This window comes from Gouania willdenowi, chromosome 4 (assembly GCF_900634775.1).
Source record: "Gouania willdenowi chromosome 4, fGouWil2.1, whole genome shotgun sequence".
NCBI lineage: Eukaryota > Metazoa > Chordata > Actinopteri > Blenniiformes > Gobiesocidae > Gouania > Gouania willdenowi.
In genome coordinates, this window is record NC_041047.1 from 20,615,619 (window position 1) to 20,642,334 (window position 26,716).

At 38.7% G+C, this 26,716-nt stretch overlaps 1 protein-coding gene across 2 annotated transcripts in view; it reads left to right on the forward strand.

Annotated features, from left to right (window-relative positions):
* tle5 (TLE family member 5, transcriptional modulator) overlaps positions 1–26,716 on the forward strand; it is a 47,511-nt gene that overhangs the window by 15,147 nt on the left and 5,648 nt on the right. For both annotated transcript variants that reach the window (XM_028444446.1, XM_028444447.1), the window contains exons 2-5: positions 6,931–7,019; positions 12,935–12,998; positions 17,888–17,932; positions 26,090–26,152. In XM_028444446.1, coding sequence (XP_028300247.1) covers positions 6,931–7,019; positions 12,935–12,998; positions 17,888–17,932; positions 26,090–26,152 — 261 coding nt within the window. The remainder of the gene's footprint in view (positions 1–6,930; positions 7,020–12,934; positions 12,999–17,887; positions 17,933–26,089; positions 26,153–26,716) is intronic.

The following is a 26,716-nucleotide window of genomic DNA, read 5'->3' on the forward strand; positions in this document are numbered from 1 at the left end:
ACTGATTGTGCTCACATGCCTGGCTATTTTTGGTTTTGTTCAGCACAATCTGCCAACACATGGAAGTTGTGTTTGTTTTGCTAAATTGTCCTGTTTGTGTTTGAACTGTGTGCTTGGCTAGCCTTGCACACAGGGGTCAAGATGGTTCTACAGAGTTGGTAGGGAAGGGAAGGCAAGCCATGCAAAGCCCCTGTTTACGGGGCACTTCACTCGAAGTGATAAAAGTAGAATAATCCCCTTTAAAGCGTCTTAACAAGGTCAAATCTGTTGGGCTGCAATAGGAGGAAGGGTGTGTGTGAGTGAATGAGTGAGCTGTAGTTGGAATAACATAGCAGAAATGGGGGTAAGCCTCCTCTCGGTTTGTGAGATAATAATCAAAATCGAATTCCTGGCTGAAACAGGATTAGGCTAACCCAATGCTCTAAAGTCCCTGTCCTGAGAGGCTGAAGACACAACCCCCCAAACACACACATACACTGGAGCAAACACAGCAAGTCTCCCCTTTTGGCTCAGACAAAGTTGATCAGGGTGAGCCTGAACGTCGGCCATTTAGCCCCGTCAGTCATCCAGATCAGTGAGCTCATATATTTTAATTCACACGCTAATCTGGGAAATTTTAATGAACCTGCTTGGTGAGCGATGATCTTCAGACGTTCTTGTTTGCTACTGGTGAACCAAAAAAAATTAAGCATTCAACATATTTTATTAAATAGTGAGGTATGTTTCTAAAAAGGTTGACCTGAATTACTTTCCTTGAATACTGGGTTTGATTCAAGTCCAGTTGCATTACCTAAAGTCTATTTGTTTTCAGTAATTTTAGGACTTGGTTAAGTAACAACCTTAATAGACCAAGCCTAACTTCCTTTTGTGTAAAATGTTCTGTAAAATTCACATTCTTCTTAAATTCTGCTTTTATTGTTCTTATCAGTTCAATCAGCTGAAAATGACCTCCAATAATATAATATAGTTAAAAAGCCCTTTCTTTCTTTTCTTTTATGAGGGCAATGCTGGAAATTGATGTTTGCTCATTTTTTATGAGCAATGATAAACTGTGATTGACAGATCATAAGAATGGCTCAAATGGCGTCCTTGAGAGTGTTGCTATGGAGCTAACGCTCCTCCTGGCATTGAGAAATAGGCCAGCTGTTTATCTGTGTTTCTTCTGCATTCATTTAAATGTGAGAGTGAGATAACATCCAGTCATTAGTAAGTGATTACAATGCCAAGGCTCCATCCCTGCCCCTAATGCTCTCGCCCACACACACACACACACACACACACACACACACACACACACACACACACACACACACACACACACACACACACACACACACACACACACACACACACACACACACACACACACACACTAAAACAAACACAGTGAATAATGCACCCTGACAGAGATGTAAACAGTCAGGCACTGCTGCAGGAAATACAATCCCCACACTGGCGTTACCCTCAGGCAAAACTTATACTGAGGATGTTTTTCAACATATCCTGGTGTGTGTGTGTGTTGGAGCTGTGTGTGTGCATGTGTTTGTGTACTCTCACTGCTCGTGTTTCTAAATGTGGTACTGTATTCATGTTTTGTCAGTGTGTCTAATCACATTGTGTGATCATTTTTGAGCTTTTTGCTTAAAGCTATCACACACACACACACACAGTCCGTTTGTAATCTCCATCTCTTGCCATCGCTTTTGTCAAATGATCTATGAAGCAGAAACCGCCTGATTCTTATTTAAAACCGAGATCATGGCTCACAGTAAATTTCACATGGATCAGACCAGATGATGGGAGCCAAAAGTGTGTGTGTGTGTGTGTGTGTGTGTGTGTGTGTGTGTGTGTGTGTTGACGATGAGGCTGGATTATAGTGGTTGGGTGGGGCAACAATTTCCTGAAATGATGAATCCCATTTAATCGCTGAAGACCGTCTCAATTGCCTCAGCACCGCACAAAGCTTTTTAATGCTTTAATTACGTCTCAGAGGAGCAGGGCAGAATCAAATTAGAGATTGTCCTACATTTAGGGGCTGTGTGCATGTAACATGTGTGCACATGTGGTGTGTGTGTGTCCTTCTTTCTTCGTGTACAATTTATGCTTAAGAATATTTTTTGCCTCTGGCAGCCAATCATCATACACACAAACGCACAGATGCTCACACCATACATGTATTACCCCACTAGATATGTACATACCTTTTTTTGCTCTCATACACACAAACCTGAAATACAAATGTCTTTCTCTAGCTCATTCACTCTCGTAGGCTATTCTTCTGGAAAAAAAACAACACGAACCATTGCAGAGCCTCCCCTGAGCACAGACATATTCACTCACACAACATGCATGCTGTTTTTTGTCACAGCAGATGGCATGTGTCACAATATTATGGCAGCATTTCCTTAACATTATGAGCATCCATCTGTTTTGGGCTCTCAGGCTCCCATACAGCACCTTGTTTTGGTCACTGATGGAGAATAATAAACATTGTTATCTCATTATAATGCAGCAGGGCTGGATGAGCATTCCTATGTTTTGTTGCTGCCAAAGTGCCATGATACTATATGGCTGCACGACTATGGCCAAAATGATAATCACGATTTTTTTGTTCAGTGTTGTAATCACGATTATAATCACAATTATTTGTCATATTAAGGAAAACTCTGTGTTTTTATTGCACTACTTTTAAACAAACTTTGTACAATGCAAAAATAAGCTTTAAAATTGATAATTAATTGGAAAGAATTTACCCAAGAATTTAAAATTTGATTAAATGTGCAGATACTACACCTGTACACGATCCAAAGACTTTTGATCTTCATTGTTATATATAAAAAAGAAAAAATATACATGTATTTTTATGATACATTATTTGTCTCAATCATGAGTAAAGGCTAAATGAACAATTAAATGTTGGTTTTATTTTGTAAAAAATAAATTAAAAAAAAAACTGCTTATGTTGTATACAAGCTTAAAGATAAGCCATTAAGTGATTGGAAATAACTAGTTTCAACCAGTATACAAAACTTCTGTCATTTACTGCCTTTATCCTAACTTTTCAGTTGCCTTCACAGATTTATTTTTCTTTAAAAATGTTTTAAATAACTTAATAATTCAAGTTTATTCTGCATTTCTGCAGAATAAAAAAAACCTAATAGAATTAACTTAACAGTAGCATAACCAATTTAGCATCTACATTGCTTCACCCCATGTCCACTAGGCGCATCCCCCATGAGCTCTGTTGCTACGAGTGCCCGGACACCTCAGCGTGTAACTCCCCGTTTCCTCCTTTTGGATTTTCAAAATCTGGTCGCAGTCTCGAGCATTGGATGTCATTGAGTCTTACTTCCGAACGGCTCCACAGTGAGAGCTTTTCACACTCATTTATCCTAAAAACCATGTGTTGAAACCGCGAAAAATTATTTAGTCGCGCATTGTGATGATAAATACCATCTATACGGGTCTACGCAACGATGCCGTGTCATCTACAACAGGGGGCGCCTATGGTGGATCATGGAGACATCTGGTGTCAGTTCAAGACCCTCATCCCCCATGCCCCCTTACATTCCTTTTAATCCTTTTTGTGGAGACAAACTCAGAGCCAAAGATGATGAGTTGCTGGTCAGATGTTCACATGATTTATTGTGAACGTTGCAGAAACCGACAAACAGGCCTGGAGCTCCATAGCTTCACCAGATGTGATCAGGGCTTCACCACAACTCTGCTGGTCTCTCACAGAATTAAGAGTGTGAAGTTGCTGATAACTGCAACCAAAACAAGTTGAAGTCCCTACGTCTAAATACCTTGAGAAGATGCTATAAGAGGAGGACAGCACCATGTGAGCACGAGTTGGAATTCACTGTGGAAACTATGGAAAGCAGGCTTCTGGAATCATCATGATATGATGTTGATATGTTTGTGACATTGGCAAGCATCCTATCGTCATCCAAAGCCAATCACGATATGATTTCAATTCGATTCACAAGCCTGCGATTGATATGTGATATCATATGCCACACAATCATTTACATGTATATTATCAACTCCCAAAAAATAACTGAAATATGATTTGACCATTTTATTTCTAAGGTCTTTCAGGAATCATGCATTACATAACCAGTATAACCACCATTCTGTAACATTTAACAATGTTAGACCTTGAATTATGTGAGTGATAAAAAATATCTATTAGTTTTATTTAAATTACTACGGTGCAATACATTTTTAATAATGCAAAAATATGGCTTTAAAAGCAGTTGAGTTCACTGTAACAAACTGTAACCAGATGGGGAAAAAAATGTCACTGGCATGTTATTATTAATATTATTATTTTAACATTGACATATTAATGATGCCTCACTGTTATATAACTAAAGTATAAAAACGTATTTTAAGGGGCATATGATGAATTTGTGTAAAACAAAAATAACCACATGGTTTATTTGTTTTGATTTGGTTTTCAAACGGTATAACGAAGGGTACATGGATAATAATGCTACATATATGGTTTTGATACATTTTTTTCTACTTTAATATTAAATCGATATCTCTAGTGGACTTCCAAAAACAACCTTCTTCAACCCAATCCTTATTGTCTTAAAATCAGCATCACTACTATAGCGCTGCGCTTTCATTATTATTTAATTTCCTCTGTTAATTATTTTGACATCTTTTTTGTGTGGCTTTTTCTCCTTCACTCCTCGCTTTGCTGAGCAACAATGTAAACAACGCAGGTTCTGTGCCACTCTCAGGATACTTCTGCGTCTTCTTCGTTGGTGTTTTATAGCGGTTGGCTCCACATTCAGGAAGCGGCAGCGGGGCATTACTGGTCGGCAGCCGCATAGTACCGTGTACAAATGTGGGTGGCAGCAGGGGTTGCAAGGCTTTGTTGTTGCATGGCATTTACTACGTTATGCCACCATCCCCGTGCAGGAAATGGTGGCACGGACGTACAGACGCGCTATGTGAATTTTCAAAATAAAGGCATATCTTAAAGATGACGATGTTTAGCATTGTTTTCATTGTGCATTGATGTAATTGGATCGTTTATTAATTAATAGATGTATCGACGTGGATTGATGTATTGTTACACCACTATTTTGTAATAATGCAACAAGTGCCACACGAGCGGTGACAGGCTGTCAAAAAAGAAAAGAGAGGGCACGGAACCAATGTGGAAAGCAGGATGAAGACAGTGATCAGGTGAAGGTGAGGATGAGGAACTGGGAGGGAGATCGGAAGTTAAGGAAGAGGAGCAGGACGGTTCTTGCTTTCAGTTTAGTGATGTACTGTCGTTAAGATTCCTTGTTGTAGAAAGGCTTTGTCGATTTTTTTCTTTTCCACTTTTTGTCCTTGATGAAGGATGAAGGATTTTCATTATTAATTAATAAGGATCCTCATGGAGGGTTGCTCTGTTGAAGAGTTTGATCCCACACCTGCAGTGAAATGCTGGCTTACGTCTAAATGTGCTGGACGGCCATCATACAAAAGCAGTTGGACAAGATGTAAATCAGAAATATGTGATGCACTGCCTATTTTTCTGTCTATAGATAAATATAGTATTGTGCTCCTGTTTATCTCTTGGGGAAAATGTCAGCGTAGAGCCCTGTTTTAGTCACATTGAGTAATTTTCCATAGTAAAACCACTCAGATTGTGACGAGATTAAACTCGACGAGATTTCTCGTCGCGTTAAAAATCTGTCTCGCAAGATATATTTTTTCTTTCGTTTTTTTTGTGAGCTATCCAAGCTTCTATTTGTGACCCGTGGGGGGCAGTAATGAGCTTTGCTACATCTAGCCTGCCAGAACCTAAAGCAGAAGAAGGAAAAGAAGAAGAGAAGGAGTAAATTTTAGTTCTAGTTTCAATTTGTGGAAGAAGAAGTTTATTAACGGTTAAAAGAACATGTCTGTGTAGTTTCAACATGTTGTTAATGACATTTGGTCAGCCTCTGTTTGCACTATTTGCACTCTGTATTGACAGAGTAGAACTTTGATTTGGTTTTACACGTAATATTGTTTGCACTTGGAAAAAAAAAATAATACAAATTTTAACTTTTCTAAATTTTTGTTTCAATTTGTGGAAGAAGTTTATTAAAAGCTCATGCTTATTTAATGCATGTAAAGAGTTGTAATAAAACATATCAAAATGCATGTGCAACTCAGTCTGTTGGTCCAGTCATATATTTTGTCATTGTATTTTTTTTTTTTTAAATCTCGTCTCGTCTCGTGAGCAGAGTGTATCATCACACCCCTAATAGCTACTATTACAAGATTATGTTATACCCCATAGAGAGTTGCTGTAGTTGTTAGTTTTGTTTTGTTCTTCATGTACTTTGGGAAAAAAACTTTAGGTGTTATAAATAAGAAAAAACAAGCAAGCAAAAGGATTGCCAGTATTGCCTTTGTTAAGCTATCTTAAAACAGTTGAAGATACTCTGTGAATGGTTGGTTAGGTGAGCCACAGTGTGTGAACCCTACAAAAGCTGGATGCTATAATGCTGTAAGAATGCTGCTGGTGACAGACCAAGGACAGACTGAGTCTGGGTTATGTCTAAAGAGGGTTGCAATGGAGTGTGATGAAAGCTCTTAATGTTAAAGTGTTGGGTTTACAGTTCTGGCCTGTACAAGTTTATTTTATCAGACCGACTGAAATGTATAACACACCCCTACTCACGGTAAAATTAAAATTTTGACAAGAACAAGGAACACACATTCTAGAATCTGCTTGGGTTTTTCTACATTTGAATAAAGTACGTTATTGGCAACCATTTTCAAAGCAATGCGACTGAGGCAAGGACATGATTTTTTTTTTTTTTTTTTTTTTTTTTTTTTTCTTGTTTTGGTTCTGATTTTTACTTGCTTCTCTCATGCTGTGCATTTCTGACAGTTTTCTCTCTCTGGTGTTTTTTTTTTTTACATCTTTGGCAGGCCTCATCGCAGCAGCTGAAATTCACGACTTCTGACTCCTGCGACAGGATCAAGGATGAGTTCCAGTTCCTTCAAGCACAGTACCACAGGTGACAAAACACTTAAACACTGTTGCAATCAGAAAGGTAAAAGTTATCCAATAAGAGGCTTGTAGTTGTGACTAGATAATAAAGAGACCAAGGATAATTGTTATTCTTTATTGCACACATCTACAGTATGTCACAGCTGCCGCGATGAAGCAAGAAACACAACTGCAATATATCTTTAATGACTTGCACTTTGCTGGAATCCACTAAATGAAATTATTCACTGCAAAATGCATGCATGACCACTCAGTGGAAAGGATTGTTTAAAAATAGCTTTTAACTGCTGAAGCATTTTACGACTCTTAAGGCTATACTTGAGAAACCTGATGAGGGATTAAAATAGCATTGCAGCATTTAGTTTATTTATTGATGTCCACAATTACGAGCGATTAAAACATTGGGAGACTCTTCACAACCTGAAAAAAGGTTAACTATAAGAGTTTGTGGAATTTTCTGTATGAATTTTTACACAAAACTATTTATGGCTTCACTGGGAATCAGAACAAACTCCCCATGGGTCATGCCATAACTGGCATTCTAAAAGCTGCTACCCACAATAATTATTATATTAGATAAAATCAGTGAACGCCTCATAAATCAATAAATTCAACATAATTTACCTCAAAATTAAAGGAAAATTGCCACTTGAAAATGTGTCATTTGCACTGCATTGCATTGTGGGATGGGGAGTCACAGAGACTGATGCATGTAAGTGTTTTTTTTACTTCTTTCTGATAACACTGGGGAATACTGGGAACAAACTACATCAAAAATGGTAGTAAACTAACTAAATGTTCCATTCTGGAGTTTGTCAACATTTTATGTTTCTGCTGGTGACGTATCGGTTGAATAAATATTTCTTATGCACACTTTGTAACCCCTGGTAGTTTATATATGAACGGCCACAGTATACCTGAATATTGGCCATATACACTTCTTTTAAGTAATCTTTTCAACTAGACGTCTCACCACGATTCACTACAAAGTTCAATTTGAATAGGTTTCTAATAATTCATTGTTGTTGAATGAGCTCTGCAATCATCAGATAACAATTTCCAGCAACTGAGATTGGGTTAAACAAGACATTTGCATAATCAGTTGGCAGCCAGCAAATCTGCTTGAACTCTTTGTTTCTGTCACAATATACACACATCAAAATTTACGAGGAAGGTGATATGCCCTATAACACCTTCAGTTACTATAAATTAGCTCTGAAGCCAAAATGGGCCTTGGCTGCATTGAGTAGATAAAAAAAGTTGTCCAAAAGTGTATAAGATTTGTTTTGTTTTTTGATGTTTTGAAGGATTCAATATTTTGCACATACATGTTGTGATTGTATCCCAGTATGAGGATTTTTAATTACTTTTAAAGCAGCCATGAAAAATATAAACAGAATAGTTTAGTTGAAATGATGGAAACTTGTGCCTCTCGGCTACCATTAACATTAGATATACCACTGCATTGCCAAACGAGGAAATATTTGTCGACTCTCAGGACCTCGTTTACCTTCAGCGATTGATCTGTCTTTACTGCTTAATCTCTTCATCAGTTCTGTTAGTCAGAGATACTTCCAATGTCCGACCTTCACTGGTCTGTTTGATATCAGTGATACCACAGGGTCTGCCTCTCAGTGTGAAATCCTCTCTAAGCGAGTCTTTGAAGCCTGCCTTCCTTCCTGAGGTGGTTTGTGCCTCTATACTTGTACTCCCCAAACCTTCTATGGGCTTTTCCTCTGCTGGCTACACAGACAGGCAAAAGCAGATGAAAGCCTAACATAATGTGTGCAAAATCCCAGCTCTGGTCTGATCGTTCTTGTTGCTGGAAGACTGTGAAGCTGCACTGACGCCCTGCTCATCTTTTCCCTCCCGCCTTTGGTTTTCGTAATTTCCATAACAGCGAGTGGCACCGTTTAACCCCCCTCAGAGAGTTGGGGCACAGTTGAAAGAATACCTTTTTCTGTCTGAGCGTACAAAACATGCATACAGTGCTTATTGACTCAGGAGGGGGGCTGGGATGGAGGGGGTGGGGGAATTGACAGCCACAAACGAGGCTTTGTAGTGACGTGCTGCTGCGCCGCGCTTGTCTGTTGCTGAATACTTTAAAAGGCAAATCTACCGCAGGCGTTCCCATTGGTATAGTAGCGAGCTTTGTAGCTGTTGCAGTCTTCCTCTTCCCATTCTCCCCTCCCCTCCCCACCCCCTTGTTCTTCCCTTCAGTTCACTTCCCCCCCCTCCCCTTGCGCACATGCATAAATAGATCAGGGAATACATAATTCAAAATAAAGATGACAGCAGGAGCGATTTAGAGACGGAAGAATCACCAATAAAACTCCATCAAAGTGTCGTTTGAGAGCAGTGCTTCAGGCCCGGGGCTGCTCAGCACCACTCAGAGGAGGCACGGAGCCAATCCCAGGTAGGCTGGCAGTGGGGAGGCCTGTCGTCATGACAACCCGCCACACAGCCTACGCAGTTATACAGTGAAGCCAGGTTTTATATAGCTGAGATAAGGTGCATTTTGGATTGGCAGAAGCTGCTCAGACCTGATGTCTTATGTCGGCTTCATCAGGATAAGAAGGTGCTTTGAAAAGCAATCATATTTATTTATGGTTTGTTATAGGGAAGCTGCCTAGGGTTCCACCTACAAAAACAAATGTTAGTTAAATGCAGGAATTGGCTCCAGCTTTAATTTATTTTGCTTAATTAACAAAAGGCTGAGCTACAAGCAGGTTATTCTTTACAAAGTAAGAAAGGACTTCAGTGTACTCATGAGTTTGTGTGAAGGTTAGGGTGAGACGGAACAGAACAGAAAGCGTTATCCCATCATTACCTCATAATCCTAAAGGTGTGACAGGATACTCATGGAAAACGGTAATAGGAAGTAGTCCATCACAGGGCTAATAATATGACGATCTTTCAGAAGCACATTCATGTTCTATTTCAAATCACACATTAGCATAACAGACAGGTTTTTGGACTGTTGGAGGAAAGTGGGGTGTCTATAGATGGTTATACCAGGGGTCACCAACCTTTCTGAAACTGTGAGCTACTTCATAGGTACTGAACTAAATGTTCATGGTTTCACTTTAATTAGAGGATAAGATAATGAAGAAGGCTAGCAGTAACTTAAAAAGGTTGGAAATGTTCTGGTTTTAACATGAAACACTTTATTTCTCCTAATTTATGCAGTTGTTTAATTTTCATTAAATTTTTTTATAGAAAACACACTTTTCTTTTTAAAGATGTATCTTATACTGTATATATCATATTATATATAGCATACCACTGACCATACATCAGATCTGCAACACTTAAAAACATTTGCCCCAGTGTTTCAGTAAACATAAACATTTTAACATGGTTAATTTAATACTAAAACATTATCAGCAGTGTTTAACTTTACTAAGTACTGACTGCATCTGACATATATATTTATCTTTGTGAGTTTGAATCTTGGAACGAAATTGATAGCACTATACAAGAAACACACTCTCTTAACATATTTAAAAAGCTTTTTAAGCAAAGTTTATTGCTACGTTATATCTACCTGTAAAAGCAAGGAACGTCTGTGTGTGTGTGTGTGTGGAGAAAATATCTCCCTGACGCGGTGCGAGTTTCGACCTGAAACTTAGTCAACGGGTTCCAAATACCCCAAGTGTGTGTATCTGTTATTTTCGAGTAATTTGGACATTTCAAAAAGTTTATTTTAATATTATTTCAATTCTGGACGGCCCCGAAATGAAACTTTTTCATCTTTTGACCTCAGGGTGTGAGGGGGCGTTAGCGCACCATTTATATCTATTTCACTACACAGCTCCTGACACGAGCAAGAGTCACGTGTGCGGCCAGAGCCAATCGCTGCGCACACAGCCAAGCAGACATGGACTATAAACACACGAGCGATAGAGAAGAAGATAGTTTAGACCGAGACACGGGAGCTCTCTGAATAGATTATTTGAAACCGTCAGCCACTGGTGAGTCTTTTGCAGACAACTTTCCCAACCCGTTCAATACTCCATCTGGAAAACTGCGGATTCTCTGTGGTGCCGTGCATGGAAGCTAAGCTCTGACCTCTCGGTTCAAAGGTAAAAAATTATTTTTGTTTTTTAAAAAAAACAGCCGAATTGTAGATAATACTTTAATTTACTTACTCATGTAGTTTTTGTATAACTATATTATACAAAAAATGCACAAAAACACAACAGAAAGATACACAAATACACATAATGACTCCGAAAAACATACATTACAGAAAAATACACCAAACAAAAAAATATAAAAGTGAGTAAAAAAAAAAAACAACAAAAAACACATTTATCATGTTCATGTCCCATAGAATTAAACCACACACGCTGTTTTATTTTGCACCTGAAAATAAAGCCCTTTTAGACTGGACGGACCTCACCTGGAAGTGATTGACGGCAATGGCTGCTGTGTTGATAGCTACGCATTAATCTGCATTAAAAATATGAAAATGGCTCAAAATACACAAAACTAAATATTTATACTAAAAAACCATAAAACTAAATATTTACACACAAAATGACTCCAGAATCACACTACAATGGCAATAAAACAATAATTATACAAAAAATTCACAAAAACACAACAGAAAGATACAAAAATACACATGACTACAAAAAACATACATTACAAAAAAAAAATAAAATAAATAAATTAAAAAAAAACAGCAAACATTTATGCACAAAAAGACAACAGACAGATACACAAATACACATGACTCAAAAAAAACATACGTTACAGAAAAATACACCAAACAAAAAAATATAAAAGTGATGATATAGTCATGCACATGTCTCATAGAATTAAACCAGGATAATTGCACCCGCAACCCTTATGCTCCCACATGAATGCATACTTCCAATGGGCACTGTACTAGTATAATAAAACCCAATATGGCTGATTATTCACATTGGTCACATTTTGGTCTGGCCCTTGAATGTATGAGATATCTTGAAGATGTAATTATGTCAATCTGATTTGAATATTGTGATGTGTAGAGACTGGATGGATTAATTTCACAGGCTTCCTTTTGTTTTGTAAATGTGATCTTGATGGTGGGTGCAGGGTGGGTGAATTTTTGTTAAATTTTGTTTTTCTTTTGTAATTCTGTATTTGGTTGTTCTGTATTTTGGATACATTGGTATTTTAACAGTGGGTCCCTGTACATAAGCGCTTGCTCTTCTTGGGACTCCCCTTTTTACAAAACGGACTTAAACAAAACTGAATTATATAAATTGTCACGTTTTGTAAATATATAAATACAATTAAATCAGATTTTAGATGGAGCTTATTGGTGACTAGAGCTCCTGAGGGCACCTCATATGGTCCAAGCGGGCTACCTGGTGCCCGCAGGCACCGTTTTGGTGACCCCTGATGTAAAAACAAAAAGCTAAATCTATAACTAGTCTTGTACTTTAATTGAACTTTTCCTATAATGACAATAAAAGTGTTTACAGTGGAGATGAAAACAATCTTTTACATCTTTTTTCTTCTTTGTGCAGATAATCTTTGATTTATTGATGTATGAGGCCTAGACTGTCTTTATCTGATCAAAATTGTGTCGTCTCACCAGCTTCGGGATTAGCTAGTATTTGCTCGCCAACACTTCCACTAACTAGTAAAGGTGAGGAGAATGCCAGTGGTCATGACAATGATTGAGCTGACAATTATGATATAAATGGAAATGACGTCGGTGATGATGAAAAAAAAAAGAGGTGGGGGTGGTGATGATGATGATGACGACGACAATGATGATGATGATGATGATTGAGGTAGAAGTAATGATTAAAGTGAGGACAAGTAGAGGTAGAGGTAATGATGAAATTGTCTGTCAGCACTTTTAAGGAAAATGTAGAGCTGAATAACAAAATGTGCTCCTCTCTCTTTTTCCATCTGCAGTTTGAAGCTTGAGTGTGACAAGTTGGCCACTGAGAAGTCAGAGATGCAACGCCATTATATCATGGTGAGTCACACTAATGGGATGGGTGCTGTCTTTTGTAATTCTGTATTTGAAGAATTTTTTTACCAGACACGATCTGAGTTTTTTTTAAAAAAGGCAGTGGCTATCCGTACGGTTGCCGTATACCAACATTCTATCCGTATGCAGCGCCCCTATTTAGCCAGTCTAGGTCATGTGATAGGTCATTCATTGGCCAGTTTAGGTTGTGTGACTAAGACTAAACCTTACCCTAAACCTAGCCATAACCCTAACTCTAAAAATTGTCACAATATTGGGTTATAACCTAACCCTTACCCTAAACCTTACCGTAATCCTAACCCTAAATTGTCACAATATTGGGTTATAACCTAACCCTAAGATCCTACGTACTTGTACTTTGGTAACCGTACCAATAGCAATAGGGATTGTCCGTACAGCAACAGTACAAATACACCCTTTCAAAAACCATACATGCATCAAAGTCTTAAAGGGCCCATCTTTCTTACTGCAGGGTGAGCCCAAACACCTTGCTCCAATTTGATGACGCGTTCCCACTTTGATGATGAATTTGACGCGGCACTGAGCTGGAGAAGCCGCGCCTCCAGGAAGCTCTCTGCCATGAGTGACATGTAAACAGAGTCGCCCACGAAGGTGAGCATGTCAGTGTCCCTCGCGCAGTGCTATGTATGTATTTTCTACAGTCTATGTATGTACCGGTGAACGCCCCGCCCCCACGCTCTGTCTCATGTTTATAAATCAGCATGTGCTCAGCTACGGAGTGGGTGGGAGGAGGGCGGGCCGTCCTCTGGCCCTACATCACCGTGCGGGGAGGAGGAAGTCAGTATCCCGTCTATAGACACGCCCACTCATGAATATGCAATAAGTAGGACGCAAAACAGCCTGTTTGTGTAGAGTTGCTCAGAAATTGACTTTTCAGAGGCTAAAACTCTGGAAAACAGGCGAGTTTGGGAAAATAAACCTCAAATACAATGTTTTTGGTGTTCTTAGAACAAATGGAGATGGGTGAAAAATAGCATGATATGGGACCTTTAAAAGTGTCATACGACCCTGTTAATTCCCACATGGCTCGACCCCTCCATGCTACTAGGACTCCTCTCTACCCCACCCTCTTCATTTTCTCTGTGCTCACCCTGTGTTTTTCCCACACAAACACAAGTCCAAACACAAACTTCCACTCACAGATGTGTTAGCCTGCTCTCTGCTCCACCTCAGGGCTAATCACATTGTTACTGGCCGTAGCTGTCTGATGTTTTGCCTCTAATTGATCCTCTGACTGCCTTTAATTGCATCTAATCTGTGCTGCCCCGCTGCTCTCACCATCAGAGGAAAGAAATTAACACACACACTGACTCACACGAACCACACAGAATTAAAAAGAAAACAGATTTTTAACATTAAAAAGTGCCATGTTTTTGGTCAGAAGTGGATTTTTTTTAAGAACCACAGCCATATTAATGGCAGCATGTTGACGAGGCGTAAATCAAATGTTTCTGAGCTCTGGAGTCCAGTGTATAACTGGCTGTTTTTGACTACTTTTGATTTTACCTTTACATCTCACCATAATAATGGTTCAGCTTGCCTTGTTTGGCATCATTCTTTTCAGCACAACTTCAGCTGTATAAATTCATAATTTATTGTTCATTGACATACTGTATAAACACAGTGGACTTAAAATCACACAAAAACATCAAATCCGAGTAGAAAAAACTGGTCTTTTTACTGTGAAAAACATAAATATGTTTAACGAATCCATTTGATGAATCGGAATGCAAATATAAAGTGTAATTATCAAAAACATATGTACAAGTTTACAAAAAAAGTTATTAGCAACTATTTGCATTCTAAAAAAAAATTAAAAACAGGAAATGCCTCAGGCGTTTTTCCACAAACCATCTAAAACTGTTAACAAAACATCACAATTAAAAGCCTTCAATTATTTGTGCCACTGAGAGAAACAGTTCCTGTCCCCAATGGCCGCTGTGTTGTTTTAATATGGTCATGTGATCAAGATGCATGGATTTCTATTAGGCCTGAACGATTAATTGCATTTGCGACATTATCGAGATATTATAAAACGCGATTTTTCTAATCGCAAAGGCTGCAGTTTTTTTTTTTTTCTTTCTTGTACTGTCTTGATAAGTTCAGAGTGTATTTAAGAAGTTCAGTCCACATGTTTCATGAAACGTGAAGTTAGTTAGAGATGTTGAAGAGGTAAAGCCACAGATTTGTTTGCTTTATTGTTGTAATCTGTGCTTTAAAATGTACATTTTATATTTATTTAAAGTTGATATAATTCTGAAATTGTTTATTATGAAACAGATTAATTTATTGCTTGTGTTCATTGAAAAATACATGACAAGAGGCCCTTGGAAAAATAATCGCATATTAAATCGCAAATGCAATATTGAGGAAAAAAAATCGCAATTAGATTATTTTTCTAAATTGTTCAGCCCCAATTTCTATAGATATAAATAAAATAATCGGTATTAACAGTCCTTAGCTGTAACCTATACATTTGGGTTCGAAAATGATTGTGCTGGTGAACCCTCCTAAGGCCTAATCTGCTCTAAACACACACATTATGAATGCACGCGTGCACCCTCTCAATTGTTTTTCCACTCCATAAGTGCCAGGCCAAGTTTTGTTTCCCACAGCGACCTCCTCTCTGCCGCACCTCCATTTCCCCAGTGCTGTAATTACTTTAGGCAGCTTGTGTGCGTGCGTGTGGCTCGAGGCATGTGCACAGATACATGCATGTCTTTAATCTGCGTGTTGTTGTGTGTTGAGTGAAGTTCCCAGGAGACACAGTGGATGATTAACAGGGTTGACGCCATGAAGGTGGTCCTCTAATTACAAAGAACACACGCACAAAATCTCACACACCATAACACTAACACACACACACACACACACACACACACACACACACACACACACACACACACACACACACACACACACACACACACACACACACACACACACACACACACACACACAGCTCCAATGCCTCTCCACTTTGACCTTTTCACTAAAATAGAAGTGGCTCTTTTTTAGTTATGTTGCTCACTCGTCATACATTCAAGCTGCTTGACTTTTTATTATTTGACTTCCAGAAAAATTTAATTGGAGCTGTAACAGTTATTAGTAGTAATGTGGGACGATACAGTAGGATCGGCGATAATGGGCTCACATTACGATACAATATTTTTGCAAAGGAAAAAAGTGATACTTTTATTGACTTAAAACAAAACTAAATTCTGGACAGACTCTTGATATCTTGATAGAGTTCACAGTAAACATGGTGATGCTGCTTTTAGTTGTTATGCTGCAAAGAAGTGGAACAAACTGCCAGAAGACCTGAAGTCAGCATCCAATGTGAACATTTTTAAATCGAAGTTAAAGGCACTTTTTTCTCTACTGCATATGATTGAGAGAGAGATTTTTGGTTATGTTGTTGATGTAATGTGTTTGTTGATGATTTGAATTGATTTTACTGAATATTTTAAATGTTCTTATTGATTTTAAACAATTGAATGTTTTATCATGTAAAGCACATTGAGTTGCCTTGAAATGTGCTATACAAATAAATTTGCCTTGCCTTGCCCTGATATGACTTTTTCAAGTCAATAGGAATATAGAATAGGTATCGCTAACATGATTTGTCAATTAAACCGACTAAACAGATTAAGAAAAGGAGTTGATGCGTATTACCTGAGTTGATGCTTTGCTTAATTTGTGTTCCTGGATCCACTGGTTCTGTTTTTTATACTTTAAGCATCGCTGCCCTTACTTCCGCTATAGAACCGTTGCTTGGTTATAGAAAGCAGCAAAAAATTTAACTTTAAATTTAATTTAATTTAAAATAAAAATACAGCTAATGGAAGTGTGGCATCATTACACACCAAACAAAAAGATAGCACTATGCAGTGTGTTTATTGTAAAGCAGTTTTAGTATTTTGTAGCAGCAGATAAGTGTTAGAGCCAAAAACTGAAAGTAATTGGTGGCCAAATTTTCAGTGCATCACAAATTACTACAAAAAAAAAAAACTAATTTAATTACAGATAAAATAATGTTTTTTATTCCTCTAAACAAAAACCTTTTCAACATTTTCCCAATTACAACCTAATAGAAGGCCTTTTCCAATTTCAGTTTTTTGTATCTCTTGTCAACAAAGGTTGAGAACTTTAGGATTGATGTGGTTAGGACAGTGTTTTCAACCTTTGAGTCGGGACCCCACCTGGAATTAAAATGGGATTGTCTGAAATGTCTACTAATTGGTTAAAAACAAAAGAAAAATAAATTGGGTAAAAAGAACTGCTTATATTCTTTTTGAAATTAACACATCACACACAATAAAAACTTAAACTTTCTCAAATATAATTCAAATAAAATGCATTATAAGTGAAATTATCTATAAATATACAAATGTTTAAGACATATTAGTATAAAATAGTATAGAAATACAGTGGGGCAAAAAAGTATTTAGTCAGTCACCAATTGTGCAAGTTCTCCCACTTAAAAAGATGAGCAAGGCCTGCAATTTTCATCATAGGTATACCTCAACTATGAGAGACAAAATACAAGTAGTTAAAGATGCATACAGGATATTGGGAGATGCTCACGGACCATCAGTGGTCTACAGACCACAGTTTGAAAAATATTGATCCAAACTGGAGTGTCTTATTATAGGCTTTCCTCTGTTTAGAGATAATAAGCTTTTTTATGGTTGGATATAGGTTTTAGTTAGTTCATTGCAGCAGCTGAAAAGCTTTTTTTCAGATTTATTGATCACATCTAGTACTTTCTTTCAAATGTAACAAAATGTTAGGACAGAGCTCCTGAGATTATCCTAATCCTTTATTTTTTCTGTGTCCTTTTTTCTTCTTAGTACTATGAGATGTCCTACGGGCTCAATATTGAGATGCACAAACAGGTAAGCCTATTTTTAGTTTTCCCAGGATACACGCTCCACTCCCATTGAACGGCTCCTATGTATGGCTGGAGCAGATTGTGTGAAGGAAATTGGAGCACAGCAGGATGCCTCACAAGACAAACTGGACTCAAACTGAGGGGCGTGCATGTTGATGGAGTCAAAGCAGAAAAATGAACTGCGCATTCTTCTTCTTTTATTCTCCAAAATTGTGTTTGTTAGTGCTCTAGGTGAAAGTGCTTGATCTTTTTCTCCTATGTCTTTATTAAGAAATATGTAAAGTATTTTTTTCACATTTGTAGGTATCCGTCTCTGCAAAGACTAAATTTAGTATACTTGGTGGTCTTGGTAAACTCAACGCACAATATGTGTAAAATAAAGAGAGATATTAAAGCCTAAAGCTTCTGCATTTTCTTTAAATATTTACTGCTTACGCAACTTGTGACTCCCAGATGATTTAATCACCCTTGGGGGTCGTGTTGCTGCTATAAAAATGACTTATTTGTCAGTAACCAATTTGTCACTTTGATATAGAGTGGCTGTAAATAGTCCAGTGCTCAGCAAAGTTAATGGGCAAAATCTGAATGCTTTATTTGTGCATGTCGTAGCACGCCTCACTGGCCATCTAAGTGGGAGACGGTCCTATAGGAGTTGGCGTTCACCACAAGAGAGAAGAGAAACAAAATTAAATGAAGAAAGGAAAATATCTGAAAACAAAAGAAATTATGCAATGAGCGTAGAAACAATCAAACAATAGTGGAGTAAATAAATAAGTAAATCGCAGAAACACACCAAGTCTGATGTTCATGTGGAGAGAGCAAACACTGAACCTTTACCTTTAAAGGTACTTGCTGTGAACTTTAATTGCAAGCTTTATGAAGAGGTTGTGTATATTAATAGAGGCTCAGTCAGTGATGTGCTGATAGCGATGTGCCATCGTCGTATTTTATAATTAACATTGTTTGATCTTGAATTATTATGCTTGTTTTGGAGTTATTTGAGTGTTGATTGAGGAAGAGAACTTTGTTTGGTAAGCATAAAAAAATGCCATTTTGAACCATGCAGGTATGGTGCATGCTTTTTGGAGCACAGTCCACATTAGCACCATGTGATGCTAGCCACTTTGGATCTGCCATGACCCCCATCTCTGCTGACATTTTCCTTCTCTGAATCACTAGAAAGTGACAATCATTGTTCTCACAAGCCTTATCCTTCTCTGGCTTGAACAGATAATCATTCACACTCATTCACACTACAGAACACTGTTTGTTGACTTACCACAGCTAAAATCGAATCTATGTTTACATCACGTCTTGCGGAAAATGCCTGCTGCACATTAGTTCTGCCCCAAGTAATAGAAATCTTCAGTTAAGTATTTTAATGGTGTTTTTGAGTGAATATTCACGTCTTTTTTTTATTGGTAATACTACATAATACACGATTGGTGTTGTAAATATGGCTAGTACACGAGCCTTTATAGACAAAGTAAAAAAAGGATTTGTTTATCAACAGTGGTTTAACTTACATTGTTTATTATTGTGTAATGTAAAATAAAACCTGAGTGGAACAAATAACTATAGTAGGAAACAGCAGGACTCTTGTGAAATAAAAGTTGGCATCTTGGCTTTTATTAAGAAAACATTTTATAAACTTTTTAATTATAAATTAAATTTTTTCCTATTCTGAAGAACATGCAGTAAACATTGTAACATGGAGAACACAATGCAGGCTGATTGGGGTGGAAGAGGGTTTTTACTTGAATACAAATTGACAAACTGACATTTTTTTTTATCAACTAATAAAAACTTTCACATAAAACAAAAATGTTCTAGATTGCACTTGTTACTAAAAAGCAGTCACAAGATAGAGTAGAGGGTGGATTATTACATTAGCTAATCACAAGTAGTTTTGGTGTTGAAAGGTAGAAATGAGGCTGTTTGGAAGAAAATTCTGTTTTGATATAAAGGGGCAAAATTAGTTGTGTGACATGAAATATAAAAACGCTACATTTGCAAAATCATTCTGATCTATATGCAAAGGTTAGCATGCTATAGCTAATATGGGCTGATGAGCTGCAGGTGTGTTTCTGTTACTAAGTGAAATATGTTACCACTGCCTTGCAAAGATAAGAAGTCACCAACATAATGTCTGTAATCTAAATAAAGCTGCTTTTAAGATGGCTTTTAACCAAAGATTTATAATATCTCTAGCACTGTGGTTCAGTAAACTTATTGTGTGTTAACTCTAGACTAAAACTAAAAATAATACTTGTTTCCCCAGAATTTCCTTTTAAGCCACACTTTGTGGCTACATTCAACATGTGTTTGCCTGCGAAAAAAAAATGTGTTTATCATGCCGTGTCTGATTTTGCTTCGACGCAAGAAAAATCAGGGTTTTTATTTTGATGTGATTTTGGTGCCAGGGATGGATTACTAAGACAATATCCATGTATCAGGTAGTACAGCCCATACTGGGGGAGTCGTTTATGCTGGAGGCGAAGGTGGGAGAGTGTGATGAGCCTCTGAAGAGCCAGCACTTACTGTTGACCTTGTTGGGTTGCTGTTCATCCACACAAAACCTTTCGATTGATGGTGTGCTGAAAAGAAGCACATTTTGACTAATGGATTCACACACGCGCACACACATACACACACGCACTGACAGTCGTAGCAGCAAGCATATATCAAAAAACAAAGGAAAATGCACCTACACAAGATGGGGGGTGATGGGATACAGTGACACTAGATTGTGTGCACTCTGTCACACCTATTCCTGGTATCTCACCAAAAAGAACATTTTGTCCATGTGTAGTTGTTCTTTTTTCTTTTTTTAAATGAATTAATTTTTTTAATCCCTCTATGTGTTAATTGACGATTAACACATAGGGCAGTATACAAAAACATTAAACTCAAGAAAGAGTGGAATTGTTCTGCACCAATCTTTTCCATCTGCAGTCACTGAAGCATGCCTAAAACCAGAATAAGGGGGTTAGTTATAGAGAGCAGAGTAAACAACAGGAATAAAGTGTGTGTGTGCGTGTGTGCGCGTGTGTGTGTGTTAAATAACAATTTTCATACAGATTCATGTGTCGATTGATCCTGGCCCTGTTTTGTTCATTGCTTTCTGCCCTTCATTAGTGCATGTGCTTCAATTTTTTGGGTGCCACGTATTCATTGGCCAACGTGTGATGTGCATTCGTGCGCAATTTGTGTGCAAGTGTGTATGTGTTAGATTTCTTTGTGCACCGTGTGAGTAGGCGTGGAGAGTTGCTGGCTCCATTAGAGAGTTGAAATTGAAGGGGATGTGTGGAAACGGGTGTTGAGAAGCATTCAAGTCTAGATATATTGTACAGAGCCAGTCTCTCTTCATCTTCTCCTATTTTTTCTTCCACCTCTGTCTCGTGTCCCTCTCTCCCCCCTCACACATTCAATTGCTCTCTCTTGTTCACTTTTTTCCAATCAGAAAAACCCTTTTCCTCCCTCCTTCCACTCTGTATCTCTCTGTTTTGTCTCGTTGAGGAGCAGAAATCAACATTACACATGCCAGTATTTTCAGTTTTAGTGCAGCTGGCACTGCTCCTAACAAGCAACAAGGCATAGGGAGTTTCTTAATGAATGGAAATTAGCCACTTTTTTGTTATAAGTGAACAAAATAAGAGACTAATAAGGGAATGTTTGATTGTTTGTCTATTCTGGATCCAACTTGTGCTGGGTAAGACATTTGGCTCATGAAAACAAAGCACCTTTGTTGCCCTGATGCTTTACCTTGGTCTTCTTCATCTAACCCTGGCCTTTAAGCTACATTTTTGCAATCACTGCTGTAAAAAACTGAATAAACCTCTGGAGATCAAACAATGTGATGCATTATGGGTCCTGAAATAATTGGTCCAGTTGTTTAAGTCGTAGGTTTTCCTGGTGAGTGAGGTATTAGCTGTGTTCCCATTACTCTTGGAAATGCGCAAACTCTAAATAGCGCAATAAAACTGGTGATGGAAACACCTGATCTTTGAAAACACTCAAATATTGCTAAAACGTTTTGACGCTTTCATGAGGAGGTATCTCAGACGTTTCGATATTGAAATGTGTCCCAGAAGCGCCATGGAAACACTTTTCTACAAATACACGTCAGAGAACGTGACGTACCTGGTCACATGTCCACTTCTTTCCGAGAAAACACGCGGTACGTGTAGACAGAAAAGGAGACTCGGACATTTCTAAGCATTATACATTAAAATTATTACTGCCACATTAGACGTGAAACAACAAAGGAATAGGAAGTGTTATAAGGAGGCTTTGAGCGTCCGTCTTTCTGCAGCGAAGTCTCTCGGGATGAGATTTCATGGGAGTTACAAGGCTCCTATCCAAAGTAACGTTCAAAGCCCATGTTCAAAGCACAATTATACTTTGTTGACATTTAGAAATATTGCTTTTATTTTGCGAAAATCTGTAATGGAAACCAAGCTATTGACACATTATGGCCCTGAAATGGACATGCAACATGTCTTTCGTCGGTACTTCAAGATCCAGCTCAGCCCCTGAGTCGACCTTAATGGTTATATACTTTATATTTTCTATTACTGCTATTCCATAGGGATTTTTTTTGTACTTGGCAATGACAGCGAAGAAAGATGTTAAACCGGGACACAAGAGAAGAAGACATATTCAAAAGAACAGAGTGAGTACAGATAATAAAGAAGTGACAGAAGCTGAGTTTGAGGAGAGGGAGAGACAAAATACAATGCTGCAACAAAGAGAATGAATGATAGGTTGTGCAAACGAGTTCCACCGAGAATTTTTAGAAAGCCGTTTTAAAGATGTCGGGGAGATTGTTTTAGTGTGTGTGTAGTGATGAGCGGGTAGGAGTGAAGTGCCTGATAGGAGACTGTGCTTTGCATCCCTGATGGCAGTTAGCAGGGCCCCCTCTCCCCTCATCACACCATGAATTACACCCTAACACAATTACTGCTGCTTTGCATATCTCAGACGGATTGGATGATTACCAACCTAATGTGATAATAGAGCTGCGTGAGAGGGGAGACTTGGGAATGTGCATGACGTAAAGGAGAAAAGTAGCGCGTGTGCTTGTAGCGTTGCATCAGTTATTGTTGCTCTGTGTGTAATTACCTCGAGGAGGTTTGGAGAAAGAGTATTAAACACAAGCAACTTAATTAATGAGCCAAGTCGAGGGAATCTGATGCTTCTGATATACAGGTGCATGTGTGTAGCAAGGTTCATTTGTCTTAGTTTGTCAAGGTTAGATACTCATAAGAACATGGGTTATGTAGTCCATAATGAATCATTTTGAATCTAACAAGGATTTAATGAATGCAATATGGTATTTCTATGAAACAAAGAAATGCAGATACAGACCGGTCACTGGTTCTTTCCAGTAAACCAAATAATGCATATAAATAAGTTGCTGGATGGTTAATGTCTGACGAGGTTTGTTTATTCCAAAAAGCTTTACATTGGTAGAGCACAATCATCCATCCATCTATCCATCTTCTTCCGCTTTATCCGGGGCCGGGTCGCGGAGGCAGCAGTCTCAGCAGAGATGCCCAGACCTCCCGATCCACGCACACCTCCTTCAACCGTTCTGGGGGGACCCCGAGGCGACACCAGGCCAGCTCAGAGACATAGTCCCTCCAACGTGTCCTGGGCCTTCCACGAGGCCTCTTCCCAATAGGACATGCCTGAAACACCTCCCGAGGGAGGCGACCAGGAGGCATCCGAAACAGATGCCCGAGCCACCTCAGCTGGCTCCTTTCGACGTGAAGGAGCAGCGACTCTACTCCGAGCTCCTCCCGGTTGACTGAGCTTCTCACCTTATCTCGAAGGGTGCGCCCAGCCACCCTGCGAAGGAAACTCATTTCGGCCGCCTGTATCCGTGATCTTGTCCTTTCGGTCATTACCCAAATCTCATTACCATAGGTGAGGGTAGGAACGTACATCGATCGGTAAATTGAGAGCTTTGCCCCCCGACTCAGCTCCCTCTTCACCACAACAGTCCGATACAGTGACCGCATCACTGCTGACGCCGCACCGATCCGTCTATCGATCTCACGCTCCATCCTACCCTCACTCGTGAACAAGACCCCGAGGTACTTGAACTCCTCCACTTGAGGCAAGGACTTTCCACCGACCCAGAGAGGGGAAGCCACCTTTTTCCGGTGGAGCATTATCAGAGTAATCTAAAAACTGGGCTGCAAATGTTGTTGCTACCATCTTAGCGTCATATTTGTGGTGAGACTTGTGGGTATGAGGGTCTTTGAATCCAACCTGTGCCATCACTGTGGGATGTTGAGCAAGTCCTTTAATCCTAACTTCTCGTGTTGTATGTCACTTTGGATAAAAGCGTCTGCTAAATGAAATTGTAATCTTGTAATATCAGCAAAAAGAGCATCAGAATATATCGGCCTGCATCTAAAATCTCCATTATTAGCACTTCGATACAAGCAGTCTATTTCAGACTCCACTCTACTCTTCTATCCAACAGCTGACAAATAAATACTTGCATAAAAAAATGACTGAAGTGAACTTGAATAATTATTTTTCAATTTAAAAGTATATAGCTCATGTATGTTTTTAATGGTTTTGATGTTATTTCTAATATCGTCACATTTTTAAATGTATTTTTTATTGTATTCAATTGTAGAGTAGAGCTAGTGGTCATTTTTTCAGTTTTTTTCTCATACCTACTGTTACTGACTATTGTTCTCTGTTTAAGTAATATAATTTTGTCAAGCCTTTTCAAACATTCCACAATACAAAATAAGTAAGAATAGTACATATGATTGGAGCTGGTATAAGCTGATATATCAGTATTGTCCAATACTCAAGGCTGCCATATTGGTATTGTATAATGAAAAAGTTGGATCAGGACAGTGGACACTCCTATTAATAACATCCTTAGCCTCTTAGAATCAGGACATTAAACCTGCGGGATTGTATTATTCTTTTTGGTGCAGGATCATAGAATCTGTTGCTTGTATTTACTCTTTTGGGACGCCAACGTTTCATCAGTTATAATAATGTGGAGTTGAGCTCCAAAAACGGATCCAGCTGGAATACAGAGCGTATCTAATGTCAATATGAAGGAGCTGCCATTCATTCTGCTCTCTCTAATCGAAGCACTGAGAAGGCTGATTGTGCACTTTAATAGAAAACACCTGTGTCCATTGTGTGTGGAGCTTCACATCTGTCTCTGTGTGAAACTCTACATTTCTGCTTTAACTTCAACGTTCAAGGCATGTCTTCTTTAAAGCTGCAGGCGACAAGCCAGATCACCTCCATGAGACATTAAGTGTAGGCCTCACAGATCAATAACTCAAAGATATGTCTTCTGCAAAACGGGAGAATTTACTCATGAATGTTGAAGGTTGAAATTGCCACTTGTTTGTTTTTTACTCACTCACAAACTGTGTTTGTTGACAAAATGGTCATGTGACTTGAACTTTGGAACGGTTTCATGCTTTGCTATGTGAGATTGGGAATTCCATTGAAAAATACAAAGATGGCACCATAGCAGAATGCTTTTCTGACAGATTTGGCAAAGATGGGCTTAAATCTGTGCTGACGCAGAGGAAGTAGAATCTGTTTGTTTTTGTGGTTTTGTCACAACCTTTATGAAATACCTCATGGTATTATGGTAAATTTACCATACAAGGTTAGACTGTGATGATTTAAGTTGTATTTCTGATATTTAAGAAGTGTTTTTACTTCATTCTTACAGAGATTTTGGACAAGAAAAGCACGATTTGCTTGATACCATTTTTGTTCTGGTTTCATTCTTGTGTTATCATGTCATTCTGCGAGACATTGAATCTTGCCTGTATTATGGTGTTTCCGTGGAAAACCACAAAATTAACATCCACCATTGTTTGGCTGTGTTTTTGCGGTCACACTGCATCAGTAATGGATAAGGATAACTTTTGTGTGAAATACAGGTTTACAGTTTCGGAAAATGTTAGGGATTGTGGCCGGCAGCTTAAAACGGTTTGCTCTTTGTTACTTGTTTAAATAAAATCTTCTACAGTTGTAACATTTTCTTTACTGTGAATTAATTTGATGATTAGCCACAAGTTAATTTTCAACCTAAAGTGGATTTGATTGTCACTGAAATAACACACTGAATTATGTCTTCTTTTTTTCCTCACGACAGGCTGAGATTGTCAAGAGATTGAACGGGATCTGTGCACAAGTCCTCCCCTACCTGTCTCAGGAGGTACACACACACACACACACACACACACACAGATGTCACTAACCCTCTGACCTTCAGCTCCCTTACTTACATACTGGAATGAGATCACCCTCGTTCCAGCCTCATTACCTCTCTGACCCCTCGCCCAGCATCACCCCCAGTCCTCCCATCATTCATCATCCCTCGCTTCCTGCCTTCCTTCTTTCCTACCTGACTTTTTCTTTCACCCTGCCCCCAAGCTTCAGCTGCCATATTCAATCAGTTCCTCCTTCACACCTCTTCCTCCCATTTGGACCGCTTTCATCTGCGTGAGTGTGCGTGTGCGTGTGTGTGTGTGTGTGTCAGACGGCTCTGTGGTTTGAATAAGCCATGCTCTCTCTTATCTGCCCACCAGGGGGTCGACCTCCACCCATTGCAGCACACCAACCGAACATTCCTCCTCCAGGGTCACACATTGTGTGTGTGTGTGTGTGTGTGTGTGCGTGCGTGTAACTAAATGGTAGAGCAGGTTGTTGTCTCTCAGTTGGGACTATTGGTATTGATCTAACCTCTCCCCCTGCTTAACTCTCCTCCCTGTGTCTTCAT